This window comes from Maylandia zebra, linkage group LG1 (genome assembly GCF_041146795.1).
Source record: "Maylandia zebra isolate NMK-2024a linkage group LG1, Mzebra_GT3a, whole genome shotgun sequence".
NCBI lineage: Eukaryota > Metazoa > Chordata > Actinopteri > Cichliformes > Cichlidae > Maylandia > Maylandia zebra.
In genome coordinates, this window is record NC_135167.1 from 31,144,251 (window position 1) to 31,157,697 (window position 13,447).

The following is a 13,447-nucleotide window of genomic DNA, read 5'->3' on the forward strand; positions in this document are numbered from 1 at the left end:
TAAGCTGCTTTTATATCACTTTGGCTTTTTTTTTGTTTTGTTTTAATTTTCACTCCCCCCACCCCAACCAGTCACAGCAGATGGCTGTCCCTTCCTGAGCCTGGTTCTGTCGGAGGGTTCTTCCTCTTTGAAGGGAGATTTCCTCCCCACTGTCGCTAATTGCTTGCTCATAGGGAATCATCTGATTGTTGGGGTAGTCAAAACTCCAGCGGAACTAGCAATTCTTGTGAAATTCTTTTTTAAAAGCCTAAAAAAAATCAAAACAACCTATGGATATTGTCTTGAACTTGGCCACAATTTTGCTTAAAATCCCTAAAGTAATCCCTGTGTCAAGTTCTTGCCAATATTCAAAGCGGAGCAGCAGACAACTTACCATCACATCAGTCCTTCAATCAGACCTAATTCGATACAAATTGGGGGGAAAAATGGATGTATATTAAATAAAGCAGCTTTAAGCATCAGCTAATTTTTGTTTGTAATTCTTTTTAAATATAGTGCTACCCTTTAGCCTCCTAGTAGACATACCTGTGTTATAAATGTGAAAATCCTCTTAGTTTTTTGTTTTGTTTTGTTTTTTTTAGAAAAGTTGAGCTCTGACCTTGAAGTCAAGATCCCTGAGATTTAAACCTTAAAGAGATTTTCAGCAGATGCAACCATGGTATTGATTTGAAAATTCTATGTTGCCTCGTACTTGAGTTACTGCATTTACAAACTTGGGTGTCCACTGCGCCCCGCCATATACCAAACTCAAAAGATTAAGTGCTGTTTTTTTTAGTTCTTTCATAAAGTTTACAACACACAAATAAGAAAAATAGGAACACTATTGTCATTTTTGACAACACTATTTTCTTTTGTCTTTTGTGTGCACACAGTCTGTGTCAACACATAGGGGAACACTGACACTTCATAAGATTTTCACTGTGTTTGTCTAATTCAGCCGCAACTTTCGGATTTTTCACATAACAAGCAGCATGAATTTTGTCCCTCATCATTTCAGCTGGAAGCACTTTATAAGGTGGTCTTTCACATGAACATTGATGTTTCTAATCCTGGAACCCTGGGCAGTTTATATAATAAGTTTCATCCAGACTGAGAAATGTGTCTAGAAGAAGCATTCGTCAAGCAACTTTGCTGACTATTGACCCAAAGAGTCTTGCCCACTTTCTCACCAGGATCCTGATGCATGGGCTTGGAATGGTCACTGTCACTATCTACGAGGGGAGTTCCATGAGGCTGAGGAGAGCTACGAGTGGAGCTTCAAATTCCAGCAGAAGCCATCAGACTCTCACATTGTCTTGCTCCGCCTGGGATCCAGCTACTTTATGCAGGAGAAGGTCAGATATTAAGACAGGCATCACTGTCTGATCAGTCAGACAGTTACTCATGTGTACTGGGTCTGCTAGCATCTATTCACTGTGTGAGAGTTTACCTCATGCATTTTTCAAGAAAGAAACAAAATGGACCAGCCATATGTCTTGGAAAATAACAGCAAAACTCAAATGTGACTTAAAACATCTCATGTGAAACCACAAAGTTATACAGTGTAACTCTGTCTTATTTTTTTTAACTCTCAGTTTCAGGAAGCCAAGGTTGTGTACCTGCAGGCCTGTGAACAGTCTCCATCCTGCCTGACCTGGCTAGGCCTGGGCGGTGCATGTTACCGGGTAAAACTCTTACCTTCAGAACATTGATGGGAAGGATCGTATTAAACTCAAAAAAAGCTTCTATGTTGTGCCTTCAGAATTATTTTTGTTATATGGAAAATAAAATAAAATTGTAAAACCTGTGATTCCACTCAGTGTATGGTTCAAGGTTTTAAGTACACTCCTGTTTCTATTGTTAAAAGAAATACTTTTGAAATACTAGCTTAAAAGAATAGTTGGGAGCCCTACTCTGTTTGTTTTGAAAGGAAGTCACCCTTTGTTGTTTCAGTGGGCATTTCTCTGTCTGTTTAGTTGGAGGAGTTTTGTACAGCTGAGGAAGCTTTGACTGAGGCCAACCATTTGGACAACCAGAATGCAGAGGTCTGGGCTTACCTGTCTCTCATTTGCCTCAAGGTGAGTGATGATAAAACACTATTAATGTCATTATTAATGTCCTCCGTCTGTATTTCAAGATAATCTCGCGCACAGTGGCCTGACACATCCCCTTTTATGAAGACTACAGAACAGCGTGTCTTTGTTAGAAATTAAAAAACAATCTACAGGAGTCAGAAGAGCTGAGTGGTTAGGGTTATGGTAAGAATTGAGTCAGTTTAAGCTTTGGAATAAATGACTCTTCAGGATGAGGGATGGGTTCAGAGTAAAAAGCCCTAACCTCCATAGAATCTAACGCCAACATCCATCCTTTTGCCCTTTGGTAAAGCCAATGCTTTAGTCACTGAACACACTTTAATGAGACACCAATTAATTTGGGAAAATGCTTGTGCAAGTAGACGCTGCATGTCGATCAATATGATAAATGGCTAAAATCAATTCAGGAATGCAGACTTTGAAGTAGGACATTTTGATTAGTATCAATTAATATTAGTGACTAACTGTATTTTAATTGAGCTCTCTTTTAACCTTGTGTGTGAAGTACTCACAACATATTACTGACTCTGTGATTCAAAAATCTGCAGAAATCAGTAGTCTGATTGTGACTCATGACATGGAACTGAGTTCTGCTTCCTTCGATTCGCGGTGTTTAAAGATACTGGACAAAGTGGCACCTCCACAAATTAGAAAAGACAGCATCGCTAAATCATCTCCTTGGATCACTAAATCTATTTGCAGTTTTAGTTGGCTTTGCCTTAAGACTGAGTACCTGTGGGAAAACCACAAAATGTCCTATTTACAATAGGAAAAGGGAATGCCAAGGTTCTATTTGACACTGAGAATAACATTGTTTCTCCTCCAACACCAAGTACACCAGGTTTTTCAGATAAGGACTACAACTCCCACAGATCGCCCTTTCGATCATAAACTCTCACACATCCCAAAATTGTAGAATCTTTTCACCCACTTTCTTTAGCTATGTATGTCAAACACTACTCCAAATTAAACCCTCAGCAAACTCAGCCAATGTCTTAAGTTTTAGACTCCATTTGGCCCTCTGTGGTCAGGCTGTGTCCTAGAGTTCTTTAAACAGGTGGTTATCCAACCAGGTTTGAAAAAGCTAAATCTGGACCTTACACTAAACACCAGCTATAGACCTGTTTCAAAACTTCCTAAATTGCTAAAGTATTACAAAAACAAAAATAAAAGGTGGTTGGGACACGAAGGTGTTGGAGAAGCACAATATTCTTGCTAACGTTCAGTCTGGTTTTAGGAAGTTGCACTCCACAGCTCTCCTTAAAGTTTCGATCTTTGGATGGCTGCGGATAAGGGTGATTGCTCAGCCAGCCCTTGGTTTGCCTGACCTTATCTCAGCCTTTGAAATGTCAAATCTCCATCAAATCTTAGTCCAACAGTTAAACTACATGGTAGGGATCTCTGGCTCTTTCTTAGAGTGGGTCACTTCATTTCTTGCTTATAGAACACTTTTGTCCTCATTGGGAAATTTTGGGTTTGAAACGGCTGCATTTCCATGTGGCATTCTGCAAGGATCTGGTTTAAGTCCCTTGTTATGGGGCAGCGATAGCTCAGTAGGTAGAGTGTTCGCCCCATGATTGGAGGCGGTCAGGGGTTCAAATCCACCGAATGGCTACCCTGAGGTACCTTGGGCAAGGTACTGTCTCTACACACTGCTTCCCGGGTGCAGGATTGGTAGCTGCCCACTACTGAAGATGCACGTTGATGCCTTTATCTCCACCTGCCTAGACTATTGCAATGCTTTGTTTTTGTGCCCGTTTAAAGCATCTATTAATTGCTTCCAATCTGTCCATAATGCTGCTTCAAGACTTTTAACTCAAACTCATAAGTTCACTCATTGTTAGATAGTTCAAAATCTTGATTCTTACTTCTGTGACCTTACAAGATGAGGCCCCTAGTTATATCATCAATCTTTTCAATCTTGTCTGCAGATAAAGGTCTCCTTGTGATTCCACATGCCCGTATGAAAACTAAGAAGGATTTTGCTTTCCAGACTTTAGTGCCAAAACTGTGGAACAGCTTATCGCTTTTGCTGCACACCAATGACTCTGTGGCTTCCTTTAAAAAAAATGCCTAAATGCATCTATTCAGACCAGCAATTTGGTAAAAATTTTGTTTTGTGTTGTTTTTCTTGATTCAGGTGTGTTCGTTTGACTGTATTTTTAATATTTGTGTAAAGCACTTGTCTTGAAAAGGAGTATACAAACAAACTTTACTTACTTACATAACTAAACACATGGTCTGCAACTCAATTAACACTGATGAACCTTTTGTTTTCAGTCTGGCAAAAAGGAGGAAGCAGAGAAGTTTTATAAATATGCAATACGGGTGAGTTTGGTTGTTGTTTTTGTCAGTCACTGTAATTTAACATATCAGTGGGGCGGTTAGTGATTTACTATTAATTATCCATGTTTTAAATTCTATATTAAGTAGTGATTTTTTTAAAAGAAAAAGTAGACATGCAACATTAATACTGAATATAAAACAACAAAAACAGCTTCTCTGTGAGTTCTCTGTAGCATTTGATTACTAAGGATATAGATTTCCTGCTGTCCTTGATTTTCTCGTAAATTACATTAGAGCCCTGTAATCCTTTATTTTGTCACAGTGAATCAGTTTTTACTAAATATTGCATCCTCTTATCCAAGGTGAATTTTACATTAAGATGCTGGTTTCTTTAAAAAAGAAAAAACATTTTCTGTTTTCTCGGTATCCACAGTTCAACCTACAGATGGAGTCACTCCACAAAGAGTTTGAAAAGTTGAAGAATCAGCTTCGCTTCCATCATCTGGAGTCATGCTTTGAAAGAAGCACTGAAGCAAAAGAATAAATCATATGTCCAAGTATGTACACATTATATCTCAATGACCAGTATTTGAAACAACATTTTATTGGGTTTTCAGCATGTGTAGTGTATGAAAATTAAATACAGAGAGTTCAGATGTACATGATGACTTAGATTTCACAGACAGTGAGGATAAGTAACCGGTTGAGCCATAAAAGTTAAGCTCTGATCAATATCAACATAACAAACACAGTTAAAGCAACACCATAATCTCAAATCTATATAAATCAATTGCAATATAGTGTTGTTGTTGTTTTGTTTAAATACAAAAACAAAGAAAAGAAAGGAGGCTATATGGTGACTGGTACCAGCAGGATATAAAACATTTACTATTTCACATTTGATGTCATTCTTTTGTTATCATTTATGCAGGAAAACAAGCCCTCATGACACTTTGTGGTGTTTTTGTTCTAAGACGCCTTTCAAAATTTTGGCACAATCCTCTCTGTGTTGAAAGGAAATGTTGTGAAATATTCTTTTGAGCTTGTCAAATAGTTCACGAAGGATGTGTTAGAATGGGCCCTGAATAAATTTCCTTTAAAACCAAATGGATTACAGTGACCAGTTCTTTGTTTTGCATGGGTTTTCTTTGTAACATACTGTATTTTGATATTCTTTTAATGCCGTTTTTAAACTAGGCATCTGAGTGTTGGTGTGATCTATTGCAGAGAGATCATTGTCTGACCCGTGAAAACATATCTCTCAGCCACGGCGAATCCTCATAGAGGCGAGGGTCACCCAGATACTCTGAGGTTCTCTTGTAGAAGTAGTAGTACAGCACAGAAGCTGCAAACAGGAAATTATGTTAGGAGGCTTTAAAATATACGGATATTTAATTTACAAATGTCTGTAAATTAGAAACATGACTGATGTGAATGTAGATTTTCATATCAGTGACTCTTTTGTAATGAGTTTGCACAGTGATCAAGGTTATTCAAGAGATTTATGTGATTGCAAAATAAACAGGGAGAAAACTTGAAAATTCCCACCAGTGTTTAAAACTGAGTGAGGTAATGGCTGTGCTTACACACTGAGTAGCTGTCTGGACAGGTCTTAAGTGGCAGACAAAGCAAAGACAAATAGCACATGACTCTTCTCATACGCAGATCACCTACAGAGAGTAATGCCAGCTAGACGATGCAAGCTTTTATCCACTTATGAGCTTATACATGTATAAAAGTGGCACCCACATGGTGATGAAATGTGATGTCACTGCCTGGAAGAGTAACCAGTAACAACAGGCGACAGGTAAAGGAAAAATAAAAAGGTGGGTGAAATGATCATACAGTTTACTAGGGCATTAATGGGTTGTTGTTGTTGTTGTTTTTAGCTTAAATCTGTACTGCTGTTTTGAACTGCTTCACCTGCTTGTATTGTCTCCATGTATTTTCTCCTGTCTCATTTGCAAAATCTAAATTTAATTATTCAGTCAAAATGTAAACATTTATTTTACAAGTTAATATGTATAATCAGATTATAGAGTGGAAAAATCCTAACCTTTTGTACTGTATACTCTTCAGTGTTTACATGAAAACATTCTAAATGAAAAGAGGTACATTTGTTGCATGAACTTGTTATCTTACCAGCTCTTTGGAACACAAAAAGCACCTGAAGACCGTCGGTCCAAATAAATCTGTTTGTATTTAACCAGCGCAGATTCTGAAAGGAATAGAAGGATGACAAAAAGGCCACTTTGTGATAAATTCAGAGACTTTGTACATTATAGATAATTTAACAATTACAACCAGAATGATGAGAAATGATGATGTTATTTTCTCAGTCTCATATAATGACGCATTTTAACCAAGTTTTATCTTCTTTCTTTTTTTCTTTCTCATGATGTTTTTCTCTTGGCAGTTATTAAAATCAAAATGAAAGCATTTTAAATGTCTTTAAGCTTGTTGTACAGTATCTCCCCAAAAAAGTGGCATAAAAATGTGAATTTTCCAATCCGGCATTTTCGCCTTTGTTTTTAACGACGTACCATAAGCCAAGAATGGAGAATGATGCTGAAGGTCAAGTAAAGAGCAGATAGCATTAGCATGGTTCTAAACCGCTCCAGCAATATGGCAACCAGTCCAACCTGGAACACATAGGTGTTGAACAGCATCAACAGAATGATGATCAGGTTAAACAGGATGGCAATGTCCTGGATTCTGTTGAAGAAAAGGAAACAGTATAAGCAGCAGAAAAAACAATGATGAAAACAGGAAGAGCTTGTCGGCAGGATTATTGTCTTGTCTAAAATACATTTTACTTCAGCATTTCAAAAGATTCAGTGCAGATAAATTGAGAATTATTTCCCCCCCTTGAGCTAGAGGCTGCGTTAGGCTGAAACAGTGAAAAAGTTTGACGTACATGAAAAGTACCAGCTGCACAGCTGGCTCAGTCCTCAGCAGCTCACTGAAGGAGTTGACAAACAGGTCAAAGGAGAGCAGGCTGAGCTGGATCAGTAACACCAGAGAGTAGTTGCTGGTATGGAGCGTCTCCGGCCCGAAGGCTGGGCGCCCGGGCGGACTGTGGTTCCACTGTGGATCCAAGGCTGCGCTGCACCCTCACACACACACATACAAACATCAATCGAGTTCTTTTTTTTGTTACAGTTTTGGGGTCTCAGTAAGGCATTCAAATGTCTCCACTCTCAATTCCCCAAATGTAATTAAAACATGACTGATGCCAAATGAAGCATATGTTGTTCAAAGCAGTCCTGTTCACTGGGTAAAAATGTATGTCCTTTCAAAAGAGGGAACGGAGTCCGTTTTAGGGGTGAGCTGCCAGGAAGTCGACATGTCAGAAGTGCTGATTTTTATAGCTCCAACACCAGCAGGTGTGGTAGCACGGTACCGTATTTGTTGTGGCTGAAACAGCAAGGTCTCTGTTGGGCCTCCATATCAAAACCGATGAGTAATCAGCACCGCAGTGAATGCAGCAGAGATCCTGTGGAAGGAGACAGATTAGTATTCTGCGACAACGCTTCAGGGTACACGCACACAAAAAAAGGCCAGTCTCATTTTATAGAAAAGCACCCAAACATTGTGCAAATTGCCATTTAACTGCCTTACACTCATTCAGCTGCTTCGTACTACAAAACATCTCCTGCCCCAGGTAAGTTACACTTTTGTACCCTGAAGGGAGGGATACCTTGTTCAGAAGTGACAGTTTTATTGGGAACCCACACTGCTCTAAGGCAGTCCCAGAGTTCTGATGCCAGGAAAATATAGAATAACTGCTAAGTCAATTCACATAAATGGGAAATGTGTTACATTTCTAGTGGTTTCTAGCTAAATTTGAAATGCAGTTTAGACTTCTGCCACCTGCTTGTTGTCATTAGTTTTTATTGAGTGGACAGTGTCCAAAGCGCTAATCAAAGCATGAGAAAAAACAAAACAAAAAACATATCAGAACTAACTGACTAATTGTTTGTCTTTAAGCAGCTTCTCTCTCAAAAGAGCCTCATTTTCTGATGACAGAAAAACAGATTCTGATTTATTCCTTCCCAGCACATTTTATCCATCACATTAGGAAAAAAAGAAAACAAAAACAAAACATCTTTACTCGATTTTTATAGAGAAACAGGTCCTTTCACTACTGTTGTCACCCCTCTGTGTATTTCTTAAGTAGGTACTTTAAAATCTTTGCCTGTGCCAGGATCGCTATCCAGCAGGATCCTTCACACCGACACCAGGTTGATCCTCTTATGATCCCCGTATTTATGGCTTGGCACGGCCCTGGCAGGTGTGAGGAAGATTAGGACTATTTCTAAACCCTGAACCATCAACTACGAGGCTACTTCTTCTTGAAAGCTGTCCCACTAAGTTTCTAGGTTAGCAGCCCTACCTACCCCTTGGCAAAAACTGCTTTAGCAGTATGAACTAGAAAATAACAACATGTATTAAATGCAAAAAATTTTAAGTGCAGTGGACAACAACATATATGGACTGTGAGCAACTTCTGCTATTTTGTTAATTGATCAAAATGATCAAAAAAGTATATAAGTCTAAGACATAATGTTTTCCCTGTGTAAAGAAATGTGCTGTAAGTTAAAAAAAAAAGTCTTTGTTGTTGTTAGTGTTCTACCAGCTTGTAGTTCTTAGTACTGCAACACTTAATCTTCTTAGAAACATCAACAGCTTGTTGCTTTAGACAGAAACAACAGAAACAATGACATTCTTCAAGTTTCACAACATAAGCTACTGAAACTGGATCACAAACCTGCAAACGAAGGTGGGTTTCAGGGGCTGAAGAAGTATGCACCTCTCCAAACGACGCATGTGGCCACCATCAACACAGCGTGCAGCAGATTGGCAGCTTTTGTCTGTCCTGGTAACAGGTCTGATCCCTCCAGCTCTCTAAAAGACAGGCGCAAAGGTTTAGTCATGTGCCACCAATCATGTTGAGTTTGTTTACACACAGCTTGTTGAGATTGTAATGATGAATAAAGCTGTGCAAGCACAGTTGGATGCAATGTTAGTGATTACCTGTGATGAGTCTATGATTAATAGAGTGAAAAATGTTCCCAGTGACTGTGCCACATTTCCTTTTAATTTGATTGCAGGTTCTTCAACCACATGCAAGTGAATGTTGACGGGTTACAAATGGATGCTGTGGGAGCTTTTTTCCCCTAGCTCTTTCAATCACATTTCCATTCAAGATTACTGTAATGCTTCTGGGAAAGATAATTAAAGTCAAGCAACTAGGAAACTGTTGTCATCTAGTGGTAAGTATGTATTATTGCATACACAGTGGCAGACCACAGAGAAGCAGCAGAACAAGCTAGATTGAAGTCAATATCAATTTGATAATGAAATAATAAATTAATGTACTTAATTGTAACATATTTGTTGATTGTTTGGGGAAAAAAAAGATGATTCAGACCAGGCTTTCTTCAGCTCCCACTTTGGATTTGGGAGACAGACACCCTCTCTACTTTTAAGATTGGACTTAAAACTTTTCTTTTTGATGAAGCATATAGCTAGGCCTGCATCCGGTGGCCCTGACTCCTCCCTTTGGCCCTGTTACGGCCCTAGCAGGGCCTCCTCCTGAAGGTGCCTGTGTGGGCGTGTCCCACTACCTCTTCTGCCTGAGGTTCCACCTTTTCCCTTTTGTGCAGCTGACTCTCGTCAGTAATTAAAGAGATTTAAGCCCAGGGAAAGGTGAGCTCTGGCCAGAGTGCCATGTGAGTGGTTACAGCTAGTGAGCTGTGTGTCTGGGTTTGTGTCTAGTGAGCTGCGCTCTCTTTTTGACTTACGTTTTACTTTATTGACCAACGCCTGAGTTTTGTTTGTTTTCTTAAATGGTGATAGCGGCTTTTCCGTCTCTTTTAGTTGAGAAACTTGAATAAAACTCTTTAATTTAACCCTTTTGCCTCCTTGACTCCTTTTTCTGACCTGGACACTTTTTGTTACTTCCCCCTCACTGCCTAGACCCCCTCAGGGGAAAGTAACAAGTGGGGGCTCGTCCAGGATATTTGAAAAGGGAGCTTCAAGTTGGATTTGATTATCTTGCTTTGTCACCTATTTGAGAACTACAACTTCCCAGTTAAGTTAGGTGAGTGTCCAGCTGAGCTTCGTTTTAAGTTCTTCCTTCGGGCACTCTTTTGTTATTTTGCCTTTATTATTTTTGGAGTAATCCTGGGCGGGGATTAGTTCCCTGTTGGGGGTAGGCAATTCAGGGCTCCAGTCGCTGAAGTTTCGCCTTTCAAGTTGCCTTGAGCCCGGCACGCTCCAGAAGATAGGTAGGTAAAGTTTGTTGTGCTTAGGAACTGCGTAAGTTGTTTGTTTAATGTGTATACTGCAAGAGGTAAGTTGGTCAGTTAAAGTAAGTTGTGTAGTTTTCCATTAATGGGTTAATTATTGGGTAGTCTCTGAGTGAGTTGGCAGAGAAGTGTGGTTGTGTCTTAATTAGGGTGTGTTTTCTAACCCTTCTCCGGCCCCCAAAATGGATGATGCAGCTATCAATGCACAGGTGTCTAGAAGCTCGTTTGTGGGCAATAACATCCACCTGGTTCCCGTTTTCTGTGAATCCAGTGTTGAGAGCTTCTTCAGTGTGTTTGAAAGCATAGCAACTTCATTACAGTGGCCTGAAGACGTGTGGGGGGGTGATGTTGCTGTGTAAATTCACGGGTAAGGCTCAGGAAGCTTGTTCTGGTCTGTCTAGGCAGGACGGCCTAGTTTATGAAAAGATCAAAAGTGCCTTCCTCCAAGCATATGAACTTGTACCTGAGGCCTATAGGCAGCATTTTCGAGGTTTGGAGTTGGCACAGGGTCAGTCCTATCTTGACTTTGCTAGGGACAAGGCGAAGCTTTTTGATAGGTGGTGCTCTGCAAGCCAGGTTGATGACTTGGGGTCGTTACGTGAGCTTGTGCTGGTAGAGGACTTTAAGAACACAGTGCCTGACTGTGTTGCTTGTTATTTAAGTGAACAAAGGGTTTTCACATTACAGCAGGCTGCCACACTGGCAGATGAGTTCACCCTAAGTCATAAAATAAATGCTGTAGAATGTGATACCCCTCTGTGCCATAGTACATCTTGGAGAGGTAAGAGTGGGCCAGCTAACCAGGCTGGAAAAGTTGTGGTTTCGAGACCCGAAACAAAGCTTTGTTTCTTCTGCCACAAACCTGGACACCTTGTTGCTAACTGTTTGAAGTTGAAACGCAAACAGAAAGCCCACTCAAAGCAAAAAGGGCCTGCTTTGAGAAAAGTCAGTCGTGGCTCTCAAACCGACAAGGTTGCCAGGCCTACTAAAGGCTAAACTTGGCGCAAAATTGCTCAGTAGCACCCTGTAGTCAGTGTAAGAGGTCAACTAGCCCTGAGCTGCTGCTGGTTGACAATGTCCCAGTTCCTCAAAATGACCTGCAGGTGGACAGATCATGTATAACACCACCACTCAGACCTGCACCCCTGACTAACAAACATGCCTGTACCCGTGACCTGAGCAATCGTCTGAAAACTGTTACAGTAAGGTCTTCTGACTGCCTGCTGTGTTCTCCACATGTGATGGCTCAAAAAAGCCCTGGCTAGTACATGAGACATTGTTTTGAGGGTCTGTGGCCACCCTCAGTATTTTGAGCCCATTGAGATGGGGTTGGTAGCTTCCGCAGGCAATGCCTAACCATTGCCATGGGGTTTGGTAGGTGGAAAGCCTGCAATTTGTTGATGCGATGGTTACGGACTTGATTAGTTGTTCTGGTTATCATAATCATGTGACAAACCACGGGTTTGTATTTATGGGAGGGGTGTTACGGCCCTAGCAGGGCCTCCTCCTGAAGGTGCCTGTGTGGGCGTGTCCCACTACCTCTTCTGCCTGAGGTGCCACCTTTTCCCTTTTGTGCAGCTGACTCTCGTCAGTAATTAAAGAGATTTAAGCCCAGGGAAAGGTGAGCTCTGGCCAGAGTGCCATGTGAGTGGTTACAGCTAGTGAGCTGTGTGTGTGTTTGTGGTGGTTGCAGCTAGTGAGCTGTGTGTTTGTGGTGGTTGCAGCTAGTGAGCTGTGTGTTTGTGGTGGTTGCAGCTAGTGAGCTGTGTGTTTGTGGTGGTTGCAGCTAGTGAGCTGTGTGTTTGTGGTGGTTGCAGCTAGTGAGCTGTGTGTTTGTGGTGGTTGCAGCTAGTGAGCTGTGTGTTTGTGGTGGTTGCAGCTAGTGAGCTGTGTGTGTGTTTGTGGTGGTTGCAGCTAGTGAGCTGTGTGTGTGTTTGTGGTGGTTGCAGCTAGTGAGCTGTGTGTGTGTTTGTGGTGGTTGCAGCTAGTGAGCTGTGTGTGTGTTTGTGGTGGTTGCAGCTAGTGAGCTGTGTGTGTGTGTGTGGTGGTTACAGCTAGTGAGCTGTGTGTGTGTAGCTAGTGAGCTGTGTGTGTGTAGCTAGTGAGCTGTGTGTGTGTAGCTAGTGAGCTGTGTGTGTGTTTGTTGCAGCTAGTGAGCTGTGTGTTTGTGGTGGTTGCAGCTAGTGAGCTGTGTGTTTGTGGTGGTTGCAGCTAGTGAGCTGTGTGTTTGTGGTGGTTGCAGCTAGTGAGCTGTGTGTTTGTGGTGGTTGCAGCTAGTGAGCTGTGTGTTTGTGGTGGTTGCAGCTAGTGAGCTGTGTGTGTGTTTGTGGTGGTTACAGCTAGTGAGCTGTGTGTGTGTGTTTGTGGTGGTTACAGCTAGTGAGCTGTGTTCGTGGTGGTTACAGCTAGTGAGCTGTGTGTGTGTGTGTGTGTGTAGCTAGTGAGCTGTGTGTGTGGTGGTTGCAGCTAGTGAGCTGTGTGTGTGGTGGTTGCAGCTAGTGAGCTGTGTGTGTGGTGGTTGCAGCTAGTGAGCTGTGTGTGTGTGGTGGTTGCAGCTAGTGAGCTGTGTGTGTGTGGTGGTTGCAGCTAGTGAGCTGTGTGTGTGTGGTGGTTGCAGCTAGTGAGCTGTGTGTGTGTGGTGGTTGCAGCTAGTGAGCTGTGTGTGTGTGTGGTGGTTGCAGCTAGTGAGCTGTGTGTGTGTGTGGTGGTTGCAGCTAGTGAGCTGTGTGTGTGTGTGGTGGTTGCAGCTAGTGAGGTGTGTGTGTGTGGTGGTTG

At 41.4% G+C, this 13,447-nt stretch overlaps 3 protein-coding genes across 6 annotated transcripts in view; 1 reads left to right on the forward strand and 2 right to left on the reverse strand.

Annotated features, from left to right (window-relative positions):
- cfap70 (cilia and flagella associated protein 70) overlaps positions 1-6,821 on the forward strand; it is a 28,607-nt gene extending 21,786 nt beyond the window's left edge. For 2 of the 4 annotated variants that reach the window (XM_076884913.1, XM_076884927.1), the window contains 5 exons: positions 1,173-1,334; positions 1,575-1,664; positions 1,956-2,057; positions 4,353-4,400; positions 4,792-4,929. In XM_076884913.1, the coding sequence (XP_076741028.1) occupies positions 1,173-1,334; positions 1,575-1,664; positions 1,956-2,057; positions 4,353-4,400; positions 4,792-4,902 (513 nt within the window). In that variant the 3' untranslated portion in view covers positions 4,903-4,929. Of the gene's footprint in view, positions 1-1,172; positions 1,335-1,574; positions 1,665-1,955; positions 2,058-4,352; positions 4,401-4,791; positions 4,930-6,023; positions 6,508-6,774 lie in introns of those variants that run through there. The other 2 variants (XR_001167694.3, XM_004558036.3) reach the window with 2 other exon arrangements.
- On the reverse strand, positions 4,938-7,410 carry LOC101473348 (transmembrane protein 138). Its single transcript, XM_023152571.3, has 4 exons — positions 7,276-7,410; positions 6,902-7,073; positions 6,501-6,576; positions 4,938-5,703 (listed from the first exon to the last, which is right to left on the reverse strand). The coding sequence occupies exons 2-4, from the start codon at positions 7,025-7,027 to the stop codon at positions 5,591-5,593; spliced, it is 315 nt and encodes a 104-aa protein (XP_023008339.2). The 5' UTR covers positions 7,028-7,073; positions 7,276-7,410; the 3' UTR covers positions 4,938-5,590.
- A 1,730-nt stretch (positions 7,411-9,140) lies between these two features.
- The window catches only part of kcna4 (potassium voltage-gated channel, shaker-related subfamily, member 4), a 144,477-nt gene continuing 140,170 nt past the window's right edge, over positions 9,141-13,447 (reverse strand). Inside the window, exon 5 of the mRNA XM_004558041.3 lies at positions 9,141-9,266. The gene's annotated coding sequence lies outside the window, so the exon portion shown is untranslated. The remainder of the gene's footprint in view (positions 9,267-13,447) is intronic.

What these genes read in the sequence shown, in the direction of transcription:
- LOC101473348 (XM_023152571.3), bottom strand. Translation starts at nt 7,027, where the DNA reads ATGCTGTTCAACACCTATGTGTTCCAGGTTGGACTGGTTGCCATATTG. An exon ending in TTCTCCATTCTTGGCTTATG is followed by an intron (nt 6,577 to 6,901) that starts GTACGTCGTTAA and finishes TATTCCTTTCAG; the next exon opens with AATCTGCGCTGGTTAAATAC. An exon ending in TTTTGTGTTCCAAAGAGCTG is followed by an intron (nt 5,704 to 6,500) that starts GTAAGATAACAA and finishes TCCTGTTTGCAG; the next exon opens with CTTCTGTGCTGTACTACTAC.